Source organism: Podarcis cretensis (assembly GCF_951804945.1).
Source record: "Podarcis cretensis genome assembly, chromosome: Z".
NCBI classification, from domain to species: domain Eukaryota; kingdom Metazoa; phylum Chordata; class Lepidosauria; order Squamata; family Lacertidae; genus Podarcis; species Podarcis cretensis.
The window spans coordinates 20,912,604-20,929,456 of NC_137184.1; the positions used below are offsets into that span (position 1 = coordinate 20,912,604).

General features: G+C 43.8%; 1 protein-coding gene and 1 long non-coding RNA gene across 3 annotated transcripts in view; both read right to left on the bottom strand.

Annotated features, from left to right (window-relative positions):
• LOC307207519 (uncharacterized protein) overlaps positions 1-6,529 on the bottom strand; it is a 28,860-nt gene extending 22,331 nt beyond the window's left edge. For both annotated transcript variants that reach the window (XM_079961504.1, XM_079961505.1), the window contains exons 1-5: positions 6,417-6,529; positions 4,146-4,221; positions 3,102-3,163; positions 1,545-1,626; positions 748-878 (exon numbers count right to left, since the gene is read on the bottom strand). In XM_079961504.1, the coding sequence (XP_079817630.1) occupies positions 748-878; positions 1,545-1,626; positions 3,102-3,163; positions 4,146-4,221; positions 6,417-6,487 (422 nt within the window). In that variant the 5' untranslated portion in view covers positions 6,488-6,529. The remainder of the gene's footprint in view (positions 1-747; positions 879-1,544; positions 1,627-3,101; positions 3,164-4,145; positions 4,222-6,416) is intronic.
• Positions 6,530-7,905: 1,376 nt separating this feature from the next.
• LOC307207767 lies at positions 7,906-14,476 on the bottom strand. Its single transcript, XR_013834831.1, has 3 exons — positions 14,191-14,476; positions 10,131-10,239; positions 7,906-8,035 (listed from the first exon to the last, which is right to left on the bottom strand). It is a non-coding gene; the product is annotated as an uncharacterized lncRNA (long non-coding RNA).
• Positions 14,477-16,853: the final 2,377 nt, after the last annotated feature.

The window sequence follows — 16,853 nt, forward strand, 5'->3', positions numbered from 1 at the left end:
AATAGATGTTTGCGGCTTCTAGGTAGGATTGCTGAATATTGATTGTTTTCACTTACACGCAAGAAGCAACAATCAAATCTTTGGGAGGCAGGGAAACATGTATCAATTTATTGGCATTTTGGGGTTTCCAAGCAGTCAGCCAAAGAGAGACACTCTATGCATATATCACCCAAAGCAAAAAGGGTTGCAGCACCGTCTTCAGCCTCTGAATTGTTTACTGAGAAACAGCCAGCCAACCTACCTACCTGTCTAAACCACAATGCACATTTTGAATTCTGCATCCTCACTGTTAAGTTGTGGGTGAACATATCAGACGACACAGCGATTCTTCAAACAGCTCTTGTTTATTCACAGGCCAGAACAGAACTGAACTGAAGGGTTCAGCCAGCCTGCTTATATAGAGCTCCACTAGAACGCAACAGTAACCATTTTCTGTAACTATCCAATCACTGAAAGTCACTTTCGATTCCTTATTTGCATATGTGGACCTGAACTATCTACAGTATCCCCCCTCCTGGCCCAGGGTGAGATCTTCAGTACATAACTAAAATAAGGATGCAAAAAGGGTGAGGTATGGGGAAGTCCGAGAAAGGAGGCTTATGAAAATGAGGTTAAGAAATGATATCTTTGTATGTGTTTGTATTTGTTGATGTTTGTGTGTTGTTGTTGTTTTGTGTTAAAAATTGGAAAATTAATAAAAAATATTATAATAAAAAAAAAGAGAGAACTTCAGTACATAACACTCACCCAGTCCCATCGGGCTCATGCACTACAGCCTGCCCATTATTTGCACCAGCAGCACCCCCTGCTTCACCCTCCATGTTGTTACGGGTCACAATCAAGTTTCTGCAGTCTGCACTGTGTCCTGGAAGAGCTGCCTGCAAGAGACAAGAGTAAGAAACTGATGTGTTAGTGTGACAACACCTACACTCTAGAACTCCCTACTAACATCAGGCAGGTGCCTTCACTGTACAGTTGTACCTTGGATCCTGAACACCTTGTGACTCAAACATTTTGGCTCCTGAACGCCACAAACTCGGAAGTGAGTGTTCCAGTTTGCGAACGTTCTTTGGAACCCGAATGCCCAGAGCGGGGCTTCTGCAGTTTCTGATTGGCTGCAGGAGCTTCCTGCAGCAAATCGGAAGGCACGCCTTGGTTTCTGAACATTTTGGAATTCGAACGGACTTCCGGAACAGATTCCGTTCAACTTCCGAGGTATGACTGTATTCTTTTCAGCCTGCCTGCTAAAAACATTTTTGTTTAGGCAAGCATACCCAGACATACAGAATGTTGATATATGTTTTAATCTGCTTTTAGCTTATTTTAATCTTTGAAGGTTTTAAGTGCTTTTTTACAGACGATATTTTTAATTTTCTCTTGATGTTCTCTCCCTACCCCCACCCCCGCAACCATCAAGCAGGTGTATAAATCTTATGAAATAAATAAAATGTCTGATTAGTGTCATACTGGTTAAATCTTTTACCTGGGCTATTGTACACAAAGTAAAACAGGAGAATTATTATTTTATTTTTTAAAAAGCTTACTGTTTCACGATCCTCCATAGCACTGCGAGCCTGTGGACGGCTGTTCTTTGGACGAGGGGCTTCCGAAGCATCATTCTGAGGTCTGAGTGAGTGAGAGAGAAACACACACACACACACACACAAATAACCAAATTCTTATGACATGCTTAGAAAGATATGAGGGGCCAAAACATCTAATTCAAAAATTCATCTTGTCTTCCACATAAGGCAATCCTTACCTGCAGAAGAAATGAAGGAGGCAAAGCCAGAAGTACAGATAGGTTGGCCTAAATCTTATCCACTTGCTCAAGATTTTACCCTCTTTTGCAGCATGGGAGATCCCTTTACTACTTACCACTGTATTGTTAATATCAATCATATTATGATGACTGATAAAGTATCTTCATAAAGGCTTTCTGTCGTGTATGATTTCTACAGTAAAATCTGAAAGCCAGTCTTGTGAATTTATTTAAAATGCGTAATTTCCTACCAAGCTTTTTTCTTTTCTTTTTTCTTTTTTTGACAGGCCAGCGCCTCCGGCCTTCCTTTCCCTCATCCCTCAACTGTGGGCAGCCCTTCCATCAGGCTACCTCAGTGGGGAGAGAGAAGGAAAGCAGGAAGCTCACTCAGTCAGCTTTGCTGGAGGCCCAGTTCCACCAGACACCTGCTGGTCCTCAACTGTGCCAGTTGGGCATTATAGGAACAATTGTTTAGAAATCGGTGTTTGAGTTTTGGTTTTCTTCTCTGCCCCACCTTCCCTTTTCCCTTCTATGTTGTCGGGGTTGTTGTTGTTTTAAGATCATAAGTCTTCGGGTGGGGACTGTCCTGTTTTGATTATATGTAAGCCACTCTGGAAGCTTTTTGGGCTGAAGAACCAGGCACAAACACTCCAAGTAAAAATAGCAAGCTCTTGCGAGCTATGGCTCCCCAAGCATCTATAAAAGGTGAGGACATACAGAGAAAAGGACAAGGATGTAACAGGTGAACATGGACCATGGGGGAAGGAGCTTCTTAGTGGTGAGGCACACACATTTCTTGAAGGAGGGCCCAGGTTCAATCTGTAGCATCTCCTGTTAAAATATTCTCAGGTAGGAGGGCTTGAGTTTGTGGGGAACAACTCAGAGAGCTGCTGCCAGTCAACGTATAGGAAATATTGGTCTATGGTCTAACTCGGTATAAGGCAGCTTCATGTGACTTTTCCAGGTAAGCAAGAAAGCCACAGTATCTAAAGCATCCCTAAACAGCTTAAACACTAAGTATCTCCATACACACCCACAACAAGTATTTCACAAAACAAGATATAAGAAATCAGAGAGATGAAGCCACAATATTTTAAATAGTGTGGTGACAGTGTGAAATGAACAGAAAGTACCATATTTCAAAGAAGCACCACTGAGGGTACCTGGGGTCTTAGTGCCTCGGCAAACCCCTTTCTGCTGGTCTTGTCTAAGACGTTTTCCAGAGGCCAAAGCACTGCATGCTGCAAATACAAGCTTTGACTTCTTTCCCCAACTAAATAGGGCAAATTATTTTATAGGTTCATTTTGGGCAACAGGAGAAGAAAGTAGTAAGAATTACCTTTTCCTTTGGGCATCCTGCCTGCCTGTCTCAGACATGCAATTCATAATGATCTGGAGGATCTGAAGTCAAAGAGGTAGAGAGAGAATGAATGAATGAGTGAGTGAATGTTAGAAGCCATGTATTCCTTTTAGCCATTGCCACAGGGTCAGGGGACAGTTCCAACTGAGAGTTAGCTATCAAGACACACCTGCCATGTTCAGGCTTGCAAGCTACAGAAGAAGGCCTGAGTTTGAAAAAGCATTTGCTATGCAGCAGCCAGCATGGACACTTCCCGCCCTTCAACTGCCACTTGGCAGAAGCAGTTCCGTCAGGGTGCATCAAAGAAAGACCATCTCCACTCATCTCCATTCAGACTAGTCATTGCAGTAATTACTCAGTAACATTTAGGACTAGTGACCCAAGTGTGCTAGTTTTCCTCTTCCTCCATCTTGTCTGCCTGCCTTTTCTTCTTGTGTTGTGTCTTTTAGATAGCAAGCCTGCAGGCAGAGACTACCTTATTTGTTAATGATTTTATGCAAGCTGCATGGAACAGGGAAGCATATTTGTGTGTTTGAATCCTCTGAATAGCTGTTTTTGTTTTTATATTGCAGATTTACTGGTTTTAGATTGTGTCATGTACACTGTTTAGGTTTTTGAAAATATTGAATGGTACATAAATACTTTTAAGCAAACAAGCATTATCCCCATACTGCATATTATGGAGGTGAGGCAAGCCAGGCAGTGGTTTGCATAATCCTCCTAGAGCATTTAGGAGAGTTCTGAATGGGGGGACTTCTAAATTCACAGCTCAGCTTTAGCCACTATCCTAAATTACCCTGCCTTAACAGGACATAAAGATTACCATCTATCTCTGTGTACTTTACTCATCTACTTCTGGTATGCCATAGTGCAGCCTATGCAAACAGGGGTGTTGCCCTCCAGATGCCACTTCCATTTGACCAGGACTGATGGAAGCCATAGTCCAAAACACATCAGGAGGACAGTTAGTTGGCAAAGGCTGCTTTGGAACATCAGGAGAAAAGCAAAGTCTTTTTCTGGTACCTGAGATAAGACGTCCTGCTGCTGATCTTCCTTCTGTTGCAGAGAACCCATTCCCTCAAGGACTGAGGTGGTGTCCCTGAAAGAACAGGCACAGAGGGAGGTAAGAAGAACTAAGGAAGAGGGGAAGATGGTCACATACCTGCCTTATGATGGCACAACGTCAGGGGACATTTCATGCTGCTTTTTTAGATACAGAACCAGAAATGAGAAGTGGGAAGGCAATGTACCCACTTCATACAAGCATAGTAGACACAGCTGCCGCACTCAGTGGAAAACCTCAGCTTGATGTGTCAGAAAAACAGTGATTATGTACTTGGACCGCCAATCCTGACGACCCTTGAGTTAACCAGCTCTTGTTCCTCATCATGCCAGGCCTGCTGGGTTGGTTCTGGGGAATTTCACATACACCTCCTTTGCTGTTCAGCCAGTCCTTGAGTTGGAAGGTACAGTACAATTGCATCTTCTGCAGGGGCTGCATTCCAGGGATAGTGTGCAAAAACACATATACTTGAAATGCCCATGCATAAGCAATCTTCTGGAGCCAGCACACCAAAGGAAGGTAGCTTATTGGGCTGTGAGATCTCATGGGGCCATCCAAGATTTCATGAGAGCCAGGTAAGCAAGACAGGGAGATTAAAAGCTCTTTCCATGCCAGAAAAAAACCCTATGCAATAAAAGCTTTTAAGCTCTCCACCTTCTGTGCAATTAATTTGTTTGATTTCAACCAGCTGGTCTTCAACAGCATAAAGTTGAAATCACAAAGGTTAGACATGCATATGTACTGTACCCTTCTAAAGCAGAAGTTGGTGCCCCCTCCAGATGTTTGGATCACAACTTCTATCATCCCTTAATACTAGACCATGCTTGCTGGGGCTGCTGGGAACTGTAGTCAAAAATATCCATTATTAATTATTATTTCATTTATTTGTATCTCACATTCTTTTGCTAACCGGGACTGACACAATGACACAGATTAAAAAAAAAATCTAAACAGAAAAGATAATCATTACAAAGTAACTCTTAATAGACTTGTTTTTATATTGTTTCAGTTCTATAAGATCTTAGTTACCTTTTAATGATTATCTTTTAGATAATAAAAACACAACAGCACTGTTAAAAACACTTCCTTAAAAAAACAGCTCCCCAAAGACTGTCAGAATAAAACCATCTTCCCCCACCACTGGAAGGACAACATGGGAGCCAGTCTAGCTTCTTTGGGGAGAGAGCTTCAAAGCCTAGAAGCAGCCTCTCTAAATCTAGAGTTCGGGGCAGGTTTATATGAGGGAATAAGGTTTTTCAGATAGCTTGGGCCTACACTGCATAGGGCATCTAGGGGGCACCATGTTGGCTACGCCAGTGTAGACAGAGCTGAGGGAAAGTGTATGGTTCAATATAAGGCACTTTCCTTCAAGACAGAAAAAAAGCTATTATTTATTCATGCAGTGCGTAAACTATGAAATCTGCTAAGCACAAGATGTAGTGATCATCTACAAATGTGACTGGTTTAAAATGGGATTAGGCAAATTAATGGCGGATAAGTTTATTTGGTATATCAGTCATGAACAAATAATGTTATCATGATAACTGTGTGCTTCCAGTACCGGAAATAGCAGGCCTCTGAATATCAGTTGCTCACAATTCTGAGTCTCTCAGAGGCATTTGGATAGCCACTGTGAGAACATGATGCTGAACAAGATGGGTCTTAGGCCTGATCCAGCAGGATTCTTCGCATGCCCTTATTAGAAATGAGCTATAGGTTCTCCAGCAGTTTGACTTCATCCCTGGAGGCACACTCCATTGTCTCTCAAGACAGACAGATGCCAGTGGTACAGAATGGCTCTTTCTAACGGCCACTTCAGAACCGCCTAAATGCAAGTGAGAAACAGCCAAGTGTGAAAGTACTAATGCTTCTGAATTACCCAGAAATTAAACAGAACATTTCGGTCTCTGCCCTAAGTTGAGCTCTGCAAACAGATAACATGGCACACAAGTGAAGCTCAAAACATAGCACAGATAGAAGCTTCATGGTACCTACAAGCTACTAGCCACAATGTTGAAAAAGGCACTGAAAAGTGTGTGTAAATTACCCAGATTCTGCTTATTTTTGCACTCAGCATCACACTTCACCATGGTGCCAAATCCTGCTATGCAGCCCCCACCCTACCTATAGCTTTGCAAATGCAGGTAAGTTGAAGATGTTGCAAAACCTAAAATGAGCAGAGTGGCTCTCATTACAAGACAGTACAAACTCAGCAGAAGAAATGTTGACACCTGGTCACGGTATCCAGCTTGGTGCTTATGCCATCCTGCTGTTCTCTCATGGCCCGGAATTCGGCGAGCATCGCCTGCTGGTCTTTTTTTGAGCTGGCTGCGGGCTCCTTGCGTGTATAATACACCTGTGACAGAATCAGATTGCAGGTACTGTTTTTAGAGGCAAGTTATTGTTTAAGCAGGGAACAAATGCAGTTAAGGGACTGGCTTTTGCAGAGCGAGGACTTTGGAAGCCATCCAGCCTCACCTCTATCTATCACAGGAGAAATCCCAAATCTGGTGCATATACCACCTCAGCTGGCAGCAGCAGCACAATTGCAGCTCTATAATTTTGGAAACAAATGGCCTCTGAGTGCCTCAGTAAGAAAACTGCCAGTTCATTCAAGCATCATTCAAAAGTGAGCCCTTTAAGTGGGTTTGTGCAGTTTGGAAAAAATGTTTAGGGAACACTTGAGAGGCCACTGATATTTCCCTCACACAGGCCTGACTCACACAAAAGGAAAACCACAGCTTCCCACCCCACAGATGAACCTTGGGTTCACACGCAAGGTCATCCTCCCCTCCTCTTGAACCAGCATAGTGGCCTTTTGCACCTGCAGGGGAAGGAATTCCACAATCGAGGCACCACTACAGAGAAGGCCCTGTCCTGAGTCACTGTGAGACACACCCACTAGAATGATCAGAAATCAGGCTTGGAAAGAAAGTGGAGGGTTTCATCAACTTTGCACTGACCCTCAGAAAATATTAGAGGAACAGTGAGAGCCCTGTTCACTCCTGGGGACAAGAGGATTGCCTCAACAGGTCAGAGGAGCCCCCTCAGAGATGCAGAATGATGGCACAGTGAAGAACTTGCCCCCACGCCAGTCCAGAAGCAGCAAGAGAACTAGGCTGCTAAGGCCAGCTAAAAGTTATTGACCTCTGACTATTCATACAACAAGAACCATCCTTGCAAGACTATTGCACAGATGAGTGAAAACAGTTGGAAGCCTTGAACATTACTTGGAATCTGTATATTTCAGCCTATATAACCAATATATTTTTCAAATAAAATACTGCAATTTCTTAATAATCTCAGAAGGCAGCATACAAAAATGACTGTTATATATGGCCAGTTGCAGTAAAGTTCAGGCTTCCTCAGCCTGGCCCCTTCACACCTTAAAGGATAACAACTCCCATCATCCTTGACCATTGGCCATACTGGCCAGGGCTGATGGGAGCTGGAGTCCAAGATGTCTGGACGGTACCAGGTTGAGAAAGGCTGGTCAAGCCTATATACCCAAATAATCTGAAGGTGATGGGGAATCAGTCATGTATTGCGGCAACAATGAGGCATCTGTAAGCTCTGCTATGGAGGCTTATTGGCAATGCTGCCCCTCACACACACACACATGCACATGCAGGAATCCTGTGTGTGGCACCAACATCACTGTGGTTGCATTTAAGAGCTAAGGTCTTCACCAGGTTGTGAACGGGGGGGGGGGGTTACAATACCTTCCGTTGGATGCTCGCCAGCAGTTCAGGTTTCCCTTTTTTGAACTGTGGGTGTTGATACTCCATGGTAGGGTTGTTGAAAGTGAGCATTGTTTCATTTCTCATTGACGTTACCTTCTTGAAGCCATCTGTGAAGGCATTAAAGGAGATGAATGCTCTTTAGTTTCTCCTCCCAAGAGGCGATATGATTCTAGATCTGTTCACCTTCCTTAGTAAGAATATAACAATATACCAATCCATGTTCAAGGTATTGCTACTGGTATACAAAGCCCTCAACAGCTTGGAACCAATTTACCTGCAAGATTGCCTTGCCCCACATAAGCCTACTCAATGGCTTCAATCTGCAGAACTGGTACTTTTACAGGTGCCATATAACACCTGTTCCACATCTGCAAGAACTTGATCTTTTTCTTGTGGTAGCACCTATACTTTGGAACTCCCTGCCAATTGACATCAGGCAGGCACTTTCCCTGTAATCTTTTTGGCACCTGCTAAAAACATTTTTGTTTAGACAAGCCTGTCCTTACGTTTAAAAAAAGCTGATGTGTGTTTTAATTTGTTTTTAGTCTGTTGCTGTTTTAACTTTTAAAATGTCTTAAATTATTCATTTTTCTTACTGATAATTTTATTGTTTTATCCTTTTTGTAAACTGTGTTGAGTTTTTGTCTTCACTTTTTTACAATCAAGCAGTGTTTCAATTTTATGAAATAAATAACAACACAGAATAAGACACCTGAAAACATACTTTTCAGAGAGAGGAGGGCCACGTAATTGAAACAAACCTGCCCATGGTCATTTCTTTTGACCAATGATTATAGAAGGTAAACAGGTAAGGGAAGAGGGAAGCAACGAAGGGAACCACACCTGCCACTCATCATGCCCTCTAACAGCAAGAACTGCAGCATCTTGGCTTGCTCGTTTTGATTGTTGTTTTAGTACCATCAAGCAAAGAGTTGTGTGGCACCTTCAGGACCAACAAATTTATTATGGTGCAAGATTTCATGGACCACAACCCACTTCATCAAATACACCTGACCAGGGCCACAGGACTCTTGAGGGTTTTTCTGCAAGAGACTAGCACGGCTACATCTCTAGAAACTGATATTACTTGTGGTGCTTTTAGTTAGTTCATCCATGCCCTCCTATTCCCCGCTTCCTCCAAGGAGCTCAGAACAGCACACAGAGGTGGTCCTACCCAGCCTCCCATGTTACCCTTGTAGCAGCTCTGCAAAGCAGATTGGGCTGAGAACACCTGACTGTCCCAAGAGTGTCTGAGAGGCCCTCAGTGAACTTCACAACAGAGTGGTGAAACACTATTCCCCTTCACTTCTTTTAAGCCACAAGTCTAAATTTCAAAAGAGGAGGCGATTAATGATGCTGGATAAAGACAAGCTTCATCCACGAATTATGCCACCCATGTTCCAAATTGTGACACCTCCTGCCATTCCCCTGCTTTGTTTCAAGACCAGGAAACTCTTACTGTGTCCAACTCAACAATGCCTGCACTCTTTCCCAAGATCATCTCTTCATTTTAGCTAGAAATCGGTATTTCAATAAAAGAACATTTGTTGAGGGATATGGGACTATTCTCCACCCCACCCCATTTTAAAGTTATGGTTATCTTTAGGGCAGGGCTTTTCAAAACATTCCCCTCACAGGAAACCCTCTTCACAGCAATGCATCACAGAGGATACTGTGCATCAGAATATGCTTCACTCTAAAACATGCAACAGAGAAAGCAGTTGTTGCCTTCAATTCTTGTAATTGATCTAATTCTACTTGAAGCCTAAAAAACTACTTCTGTTGAGAGACTCATTGTTTTATTTTTCCTCTTTCTTTATTTCTTCCCCCTAGTGGTGGTGCCTCAGACTAGGCCTTGTTCCCTGCACCTGAGCTTTAAGCAATATAATCATCATTTGAGAGAATTGCTGCTGTTTCCTCCAGCACTTGTGGCCAACTCACATGAATCTTAAGAGTTGTGCATTAACTAATTATATCCTAGTTAATTGGGCATATCAACTGTTGGAATGATAGGCTTAAAAAAAAATCTGGAATAACACCTACTAGGAACTTTTGGGAAGGGATGTTTAATTGTTCCACAATTTCAGTTTTGTTCAACTGATTTTTATTTAGAGAACAGTTTTGGATCATTTGTGTTTATAATGTGAACTAAGTGAAAATCATGGACAGAAAACAGTAAACACACACAGATCTGGTACTTACACAAGTTGAGCTGACGAATGAAGCTGGACAAGTTGTTGTGTTTGAAGTATTTTGGGAGCAGCTGAGATGCAAACCTTTGCTCATCCAAGATGCAAACTTTTTGCCCATCCTAGAAGAATTAAAGGTGGGGAACAGCACAGTAAGGAAGAGCAGCAACAAATCTGAGCTTCCTACATATTAGACACACAAGGAGTGCTATTGTAAGAGCCACTGTGGAGACAGGAGGAAGAGTATGCCACAATGCCTAATGCTTTAGGACTACATGAAAAAAATCCTAGATTTGATTTTTCACACTCACCAATTCAGTTGGTTGTGGTCAAGCTCCCATCCTCTTTTGCATAATCTTAGAGCAGCAATGGGGAAACTCTGGCCCTCCAGCCATTGTTGGACTGAGACTACAACCAGCCCCAGCCAAGAATCAGGGAAGACAGGAGCTATAGCCCAGCAACAGGTCCCAGAAAATGGCAACAGGTCCCAGAATGGTGTATGGAACAGGCACGTAAAGAGTCACTTAGCTGGGGTGATTAAAGGATAGCAGCCAAACAATTGCACATAAACTGGAAGATATTTGGGTTCTTTTCGTGGTTTCAGGGTGCTGATCTGCCTAACACAGGGCAGGGTTGTTTGGCTAATAACTTATGTGGACTTATTAACAAAGGTTTGGATTGGATAAGAAAATGCTCAGCAAGACTGATTCCCATTACCGGCCCCACAGCAAGTAGCTGCAAAACACAGATTCCCACTCAAATGACACAAAACAGCTGTAAGCAGGGGTGGAGGAAGGGGGTGCAGTAGGTGCGGTCTGCCCCAGGTGTCACCACTGAAGGGAGTGACAAAATGCTGGGCGGCACTCACTGTGGGGCCTGCAGCATGCCCGAACCACACGTCTCATGGGATAGACATGGTGGCTTGGGTGTGCTCAGGCTCCGCACTGCCCAAACGGTGTAGGGCAGCTGAGTGGGAGGAGGCAGGCAGACTCCGGAGGCCCCGTGGTGCACCCCGCCCCTATTGGCGGTGTGCCCTGCCCCTGGGTGCGCTGCCCCAGGTGCCCGAGTGGCTTCCTTGACAGCTGTAAAATACTAAAAGGAAAAAAATAGTATCTTTAAGGGGTAAAGTTTTGAAGCAGCATATACAATACTTTCTTGCAGCCTGAAAGTGTTGTTTTAAGAAAAGGGATACGTGCTGAATAAATCTAAAAAAGGGCTGGGGGATCAATTGCTACATCATCCAAAAACAGTTAAAAGTCCACATCATGCTAACAGTTTCATAACAGGTGACGTGGCAATATATTGCAATTCATGATGTCTTTGTGTGCTGTGTAAAAATCATGATGTGGGGAAAACTGAAGCAAGTCATTGCTTTTCTCCTGATTCCTGTTGCCCCTGTTGCTCTGGCACCTCAGCTCTCTCCTGCCTCTTGCAGATGGGAGCGATCCACGAGAACAGGCACTGAAGAAAGGAGCTTACCCGGAAACTTTCCTCAGTAATATTGAGGCCATGAGCTTCTTGTTTTTAAGCTCAGAGGCCAGGCTGGTAGGTGATTGAGGGAGGCCTCCGATGCAGGAAGCCCATTATGTCTAGCCGCACAAAAGCTGCCATGTGACTGTCCAGCCCTGCCTTTTGAATAACTGCTGCCCTCAGCTGGGGCTTCCTTGGAAGCTGCTGCTAGTCCTGGAGAAAAATGAACTGGGGTTAAAACTTTTGAGTTAAATAAAATAAAAATAAAACTTGGCCTGTTGTTTAAGCCTCCTTCCTCACTGGTCCCCTTCTCTCTCTCTCTCTCTCTCTCTCTCTCTCTGTGTGTGTGTGTGTGTGTTTCTGTGTCTCCCTCACTTCACAAAATTTGCTTTCCCCCCTTGATTATGTAGTTAAACTTTTAGGAAACAACATCTCACCTTACCCGTTAGCTTTGCTACTGTTTACTTCTACAGCCTTACTTTTAGAGAAAAAGTGCAAATTTTAAAATTATCTGTGCTATGAAATAACAGCTGCAGCAATATGTGAAAGGTAAGTAAATATCTTGTCAGTTTTATGACCCTAAGTAATGCCGAGTAAGTGCTTGCCCAGCTTTGGGAGGGAGAGAAGGGTTCTAGGACCCTGCAAGAACCCTACACCTTCCTTCCAGAGCCAGCCTTCTTGCTCAGTGCAGGATTGAGAGTGGTGCTAGCATTTTCTCTGCACAGGGTGCCAAATTAAGAAGATCCCCTTGGGGGCGCTAAAGAGCAGACTCGCAAGGCCACCATGTTATGAAAGATCAGAGAGTGCCTCCATTTTGTCTGGCTTTTGGAGAGGGCAGTGCAAGGGCTCTGGGTTATGCTAGAGCCCTGGCACTGCCTTACATAAGCCGGAAACCTAAGAAGTGCTTGCCCATATTTGGGAAGGAGGGAAGGACTCTAGGACCAAGGGGTGACAGCAGTAAGATCTATAATAGAGAAAATCCCCTTGAGGGCGCTAAGCATTGGGAGCAGAAAAATTAACCATAGAATCATAGAACTGTAGAGTTGGAAGGGACCCTGAGGGTCATCCAGTCCAACCCCCTGCAATGCAGGAATATGCAGCTGTCCCATATGGGGATCAACTGTGCAACCGTGGCATTATCAGACCACACTCTAACCAACTGAGCTATGCAAAGTCCACCCATCTTATTTGTCTTTGGTTGGGCAGCACAAGTGCTCTTTTCCCAAAGACACCTGTCGCAATCACAGTTCTGCACAGGTAGGTGTATGGGGAGAAGTATAAATAAATGAAGACTGAGTTTCCTCATATCTCCACTTGTTTATTTATTCCCCCACTTGACCTAACACCCTTGCAAGAGCAGAAAGTGATTTCCACCTCACCTCCGAAATTGCCCCCCTCCTCTTTGCTGCCCAACACTGTGCAACACATAGATGTGTACCTGTGTCTCCCTCATTTCTGTTAGGCAACATTCACGTTACCTTTGAGAGATAGAGTATTAATTACTTATACAACTTTCTGCAAATTTAAAAGTTATCTGCAAAAGACGAAGTAACACAAAATTACAAAGATCCACGTGGGAGCACTAAATAGCCTCGGACAGGCGGCCATTTTATGCAAAATTATGGAGTGCCTCCATTTTGTGTGGCTTTTGGAGGGCGGTGTGAGGGCTCTGGGATGCTCCCAGAACATTGGCACCGCTTTCCCTAAGCCAGGAGCCTGGCAGTTTTTCTACTCGTGGAACAGAGCTGAGTTGCCACAAAATTAAGAAGATACACTTGGGGACACCAAATATTCCATTTTTGAAAGCTGCTCCCTTTTCAAAGCAATCTAAACCTGATGCAATAGCAGTTTTGCACAGGTGTGTGTATAGGGTGGGTGTGAGAGAGAAGTCAATGAAGTGTGTTTTTTCTCTGCTTACTATTTGTTTCTCCACCTCTTGACACCCTTAGGCATGGCCTCCCAAATCCCCCCCAACGTTACTGCAAAACATACAGATGTGTACTTCTTTCTCTCTCATCTATTAAGGAACATTCTCTCACCTTATCTTTGATATCTATGCTACTATTTCGGCAACTTTAACTTAAGAGAAAATGTGCTAGGCTAAAATTATCTGTACTGTGACATAACAGTTGCAGCAATATGTTAAAGGTACTTATTTCAGACCTTGTGCAATATCAGTGTATCACGATGTTTAGCTATGGACTTATCGCAATCTTGAGAATCGCCGAGCTGTACTTGCAGCCCTTTTAATTTCTGGCTTGTGTTCATGTAGGATGCTCATTTCAGTCTGTCAGTCTCCATGCCTTTTTCACATAGCAGAACCACATCTATTATCTAATACATGACAGGTATTCTTCCCAAGATACTTAACACGGTTTCCAGTCCATTATTGCTGTTCTCTTGTTTACACAGTGCTATGCTATCTCAGTCATTCACAAATCCTAAAAGCACCTCTAGTGGTGGAACACAAAATCACATAAATACTTCATTGAACAACAAGGTAAAGCATCTACACATCACTAGTTTTGTCAGGGCAGGATGCTGGAGGACAAAATATGAGGAAAAAATGAATAAAGTCCCCAGCAAAGTATGGGGCTGCTTACCTGACTTTAGGAAGGTGGTGGTGGTGGGGCTATGGAATGCTGCCAGAGCTCTCCTGGCTGTCAGTAAGCGCTTGCCAAGCTTTGGGAATGCTCCAGGAACTTGCCAGAGTGAGGGACCCCAGAAAGCCTCCATGCTCAGTGCAGGATTGACAGCAATGACAGCTGTTCCTCTGCACAGGATGCCAGCCAAGGTGACACAAAATTAAGAAGATCCACTTGGGGGGTGGTAAATAGCGGACTCACAAAGCCGCCATTTTGTGAAAGATCAGAGAGTGCCTCCATTTTGTCTGGCTTTTGGAGAGGGCGGTGCAAGGGCTCTGGGTTATGCTATAGCCCTGGCACTGCCTTACATAAGCCGGAAACCTAAGAAGTGCTTGCCCATATTTGGGAAGGAGGGAAGGACTCTAGGACCAAGGGGTGACAGCAGTAAGATCTATAATAGAGAAAATCCCCTTGAGGGCGCTAAGCATTGGGAGCAGAAAAATTAACCATAGAATCATAGAACTGTAGAGTTGGAAGGGACCCTGAGGGTCATCCAGTCCAACCCCCTGCAATGCAGGAATATGCAGCTGTCCCATATGGGGATCAATTGTGCAACCGTGGCATTATCAGACCACACTCTAACCAACTGAGCTATGCAAAGTCCACCCATCTTATTTGTCTTTGGTTGGGCAGCACAAGTGCTCTTTTCCCAAAGACACCTGTCGCAATCACAGTTCTGCACAGGTAGGTGTATGGGGAGAAGTATAAATAAATGAAGACTGAGTTTCCTCATATCTCCACTTGTTTATTTATTCCCCCACTTGACCTAACACCCTTGCAAGAGCAGAAAGTGATTTCCACCTCACCTCCGAAATTGCCCCCCTCCTCTTTGCTGCCCAACGCTGTGCAACACAGGCAACATTCACTTTACCTTTGAGAGGTAGAGTATTAATTACTTATACAACTTTAACTCTGCAAATTTAAAAATTATCTGCAAAAGGCGAAGTGGCACAAAATTACAAAGATCCACGTGGGAGCACTAAATAGCCTCTGACAGGCAGCCATTTTATGAAAGATTACGGAGTGCCTCCATTTTGTGTGGCTTTTGGAGGGCGGAGTGAGGGCTCTGGGATGCTGCCAGAGCCTTGGCACTGCCTTCCCTATGACAGAAGCACAGTAAGGGCTTGTCCATCTCTGGGAAGAAGGGAAAGGCTCTAGGACCATACCAGAGTCCTGGAAATTCCTGCCAGAGCCAGAGTGGTACCAGCAATAAGACCCAAAATAGGGAAGATCCTCTTGAGGGCTCTAAAAATTGGCCTCAAATGATTACCAATGTCTTTGGGAGGGCAGCGTGAGCGCTCTGGGATGCTACCGCTTTCCCAAATGCCATAGCAGTTTTGTACAGGAGGGGAGATAAATAAATGGGGAGTGGGTTTACTCCATTCCCCCTTTATTTATTCATTTCTGGGAGGCAAGGTGTTAATCACTTCCTGCTCTTCCAAGGGTGTTGAATAAATGAAATGTTGAGTGGAGTGGGTTTAGCAATATGTGAAAAGTAAGTAAAAATCTATCAGTTTTCTGTCACTAAGTAGCAGCAGTTGCCAAGACATTACTCCGTTTGCCTCTATGTAGTGCAGGCCTTATTCCAGACATTGTGCAATATCAGTATATCACAATGTTTAGCTGCTGATCTATCACGATGTTGAAAATCGTCCATCCCTAATTACAGCCCTTTTCCTTTCTGACTGTTCATATAGGATGCTAATTTCAGTCTGTCAATCTCCCTGCCTTTTCACACAGCAGAACCGCATCTATGATCTAATACATACCGCCTTCTTCTCAAAACCCAGTAACCCCTTGCCCAGCTTTAGGAAGGAGAAAAAGGCACTAATATTCTGCCCTGGACATATTCATTCCCCAAGCCAGGTGACTTGCTCTGCTGCAGTGCGGGATGAAGAGCCATGCGAGCAGTTTCTCTGCACAGGGCGCCAAGCCGAGGTGGCGGTAAATTACAAGGATCCACTTGGGGGTGTCAAATAGCCCTGCACTAGTGCCATTTTATGAAGGATTATGCAGTGGATCCATTTTGTCTCGCTTTGGGAGGGTGGCCCTCCCTAAACTATAAGTGTGGCAGTTTTTCTGCACAGTGAGCAGAATAGTGGTGCTGCAAAAATGAGAAGATCCACTTGGGGGAGCCAAATATCAGCTTCAAAAGATTACCAAAGTCTGTCTTGTCTTATCTTATCTTATCTTATCTTATCTTATCTTATCTGTCTATCTATCTTATCTATCTTTGGGATGCTACCCCCTTTGCAAAGGCAGCTAAACCTGATGCAATTGCAGTTTTGCACAGGTGTGTGTATTTGAGGGGGGAAATAGAGGGAGAGTGGGTTTCCTACAGCTTTATGCGACAGCTATGCTACTAATTACTTTTACAACTTTAAACCTTTACAAAGGGGTGTGAGATTCGCAGAGAAACCAAAATGCTTGTTTGCAAAGCTATTGTACTACCAACCTTATTGTTTGTGAAACATGGACCACTTATAAACGCCATCACCAACTCCTCAAAAGATTCCATCAACGGTGCCTCCGAAAATTTTTACACATCATTTGGGAAGACAGGCAAACTAATGCCAGTGTACTGGAAGAAGCAAAGATCACCAGTGTTGAAGCAATGATTC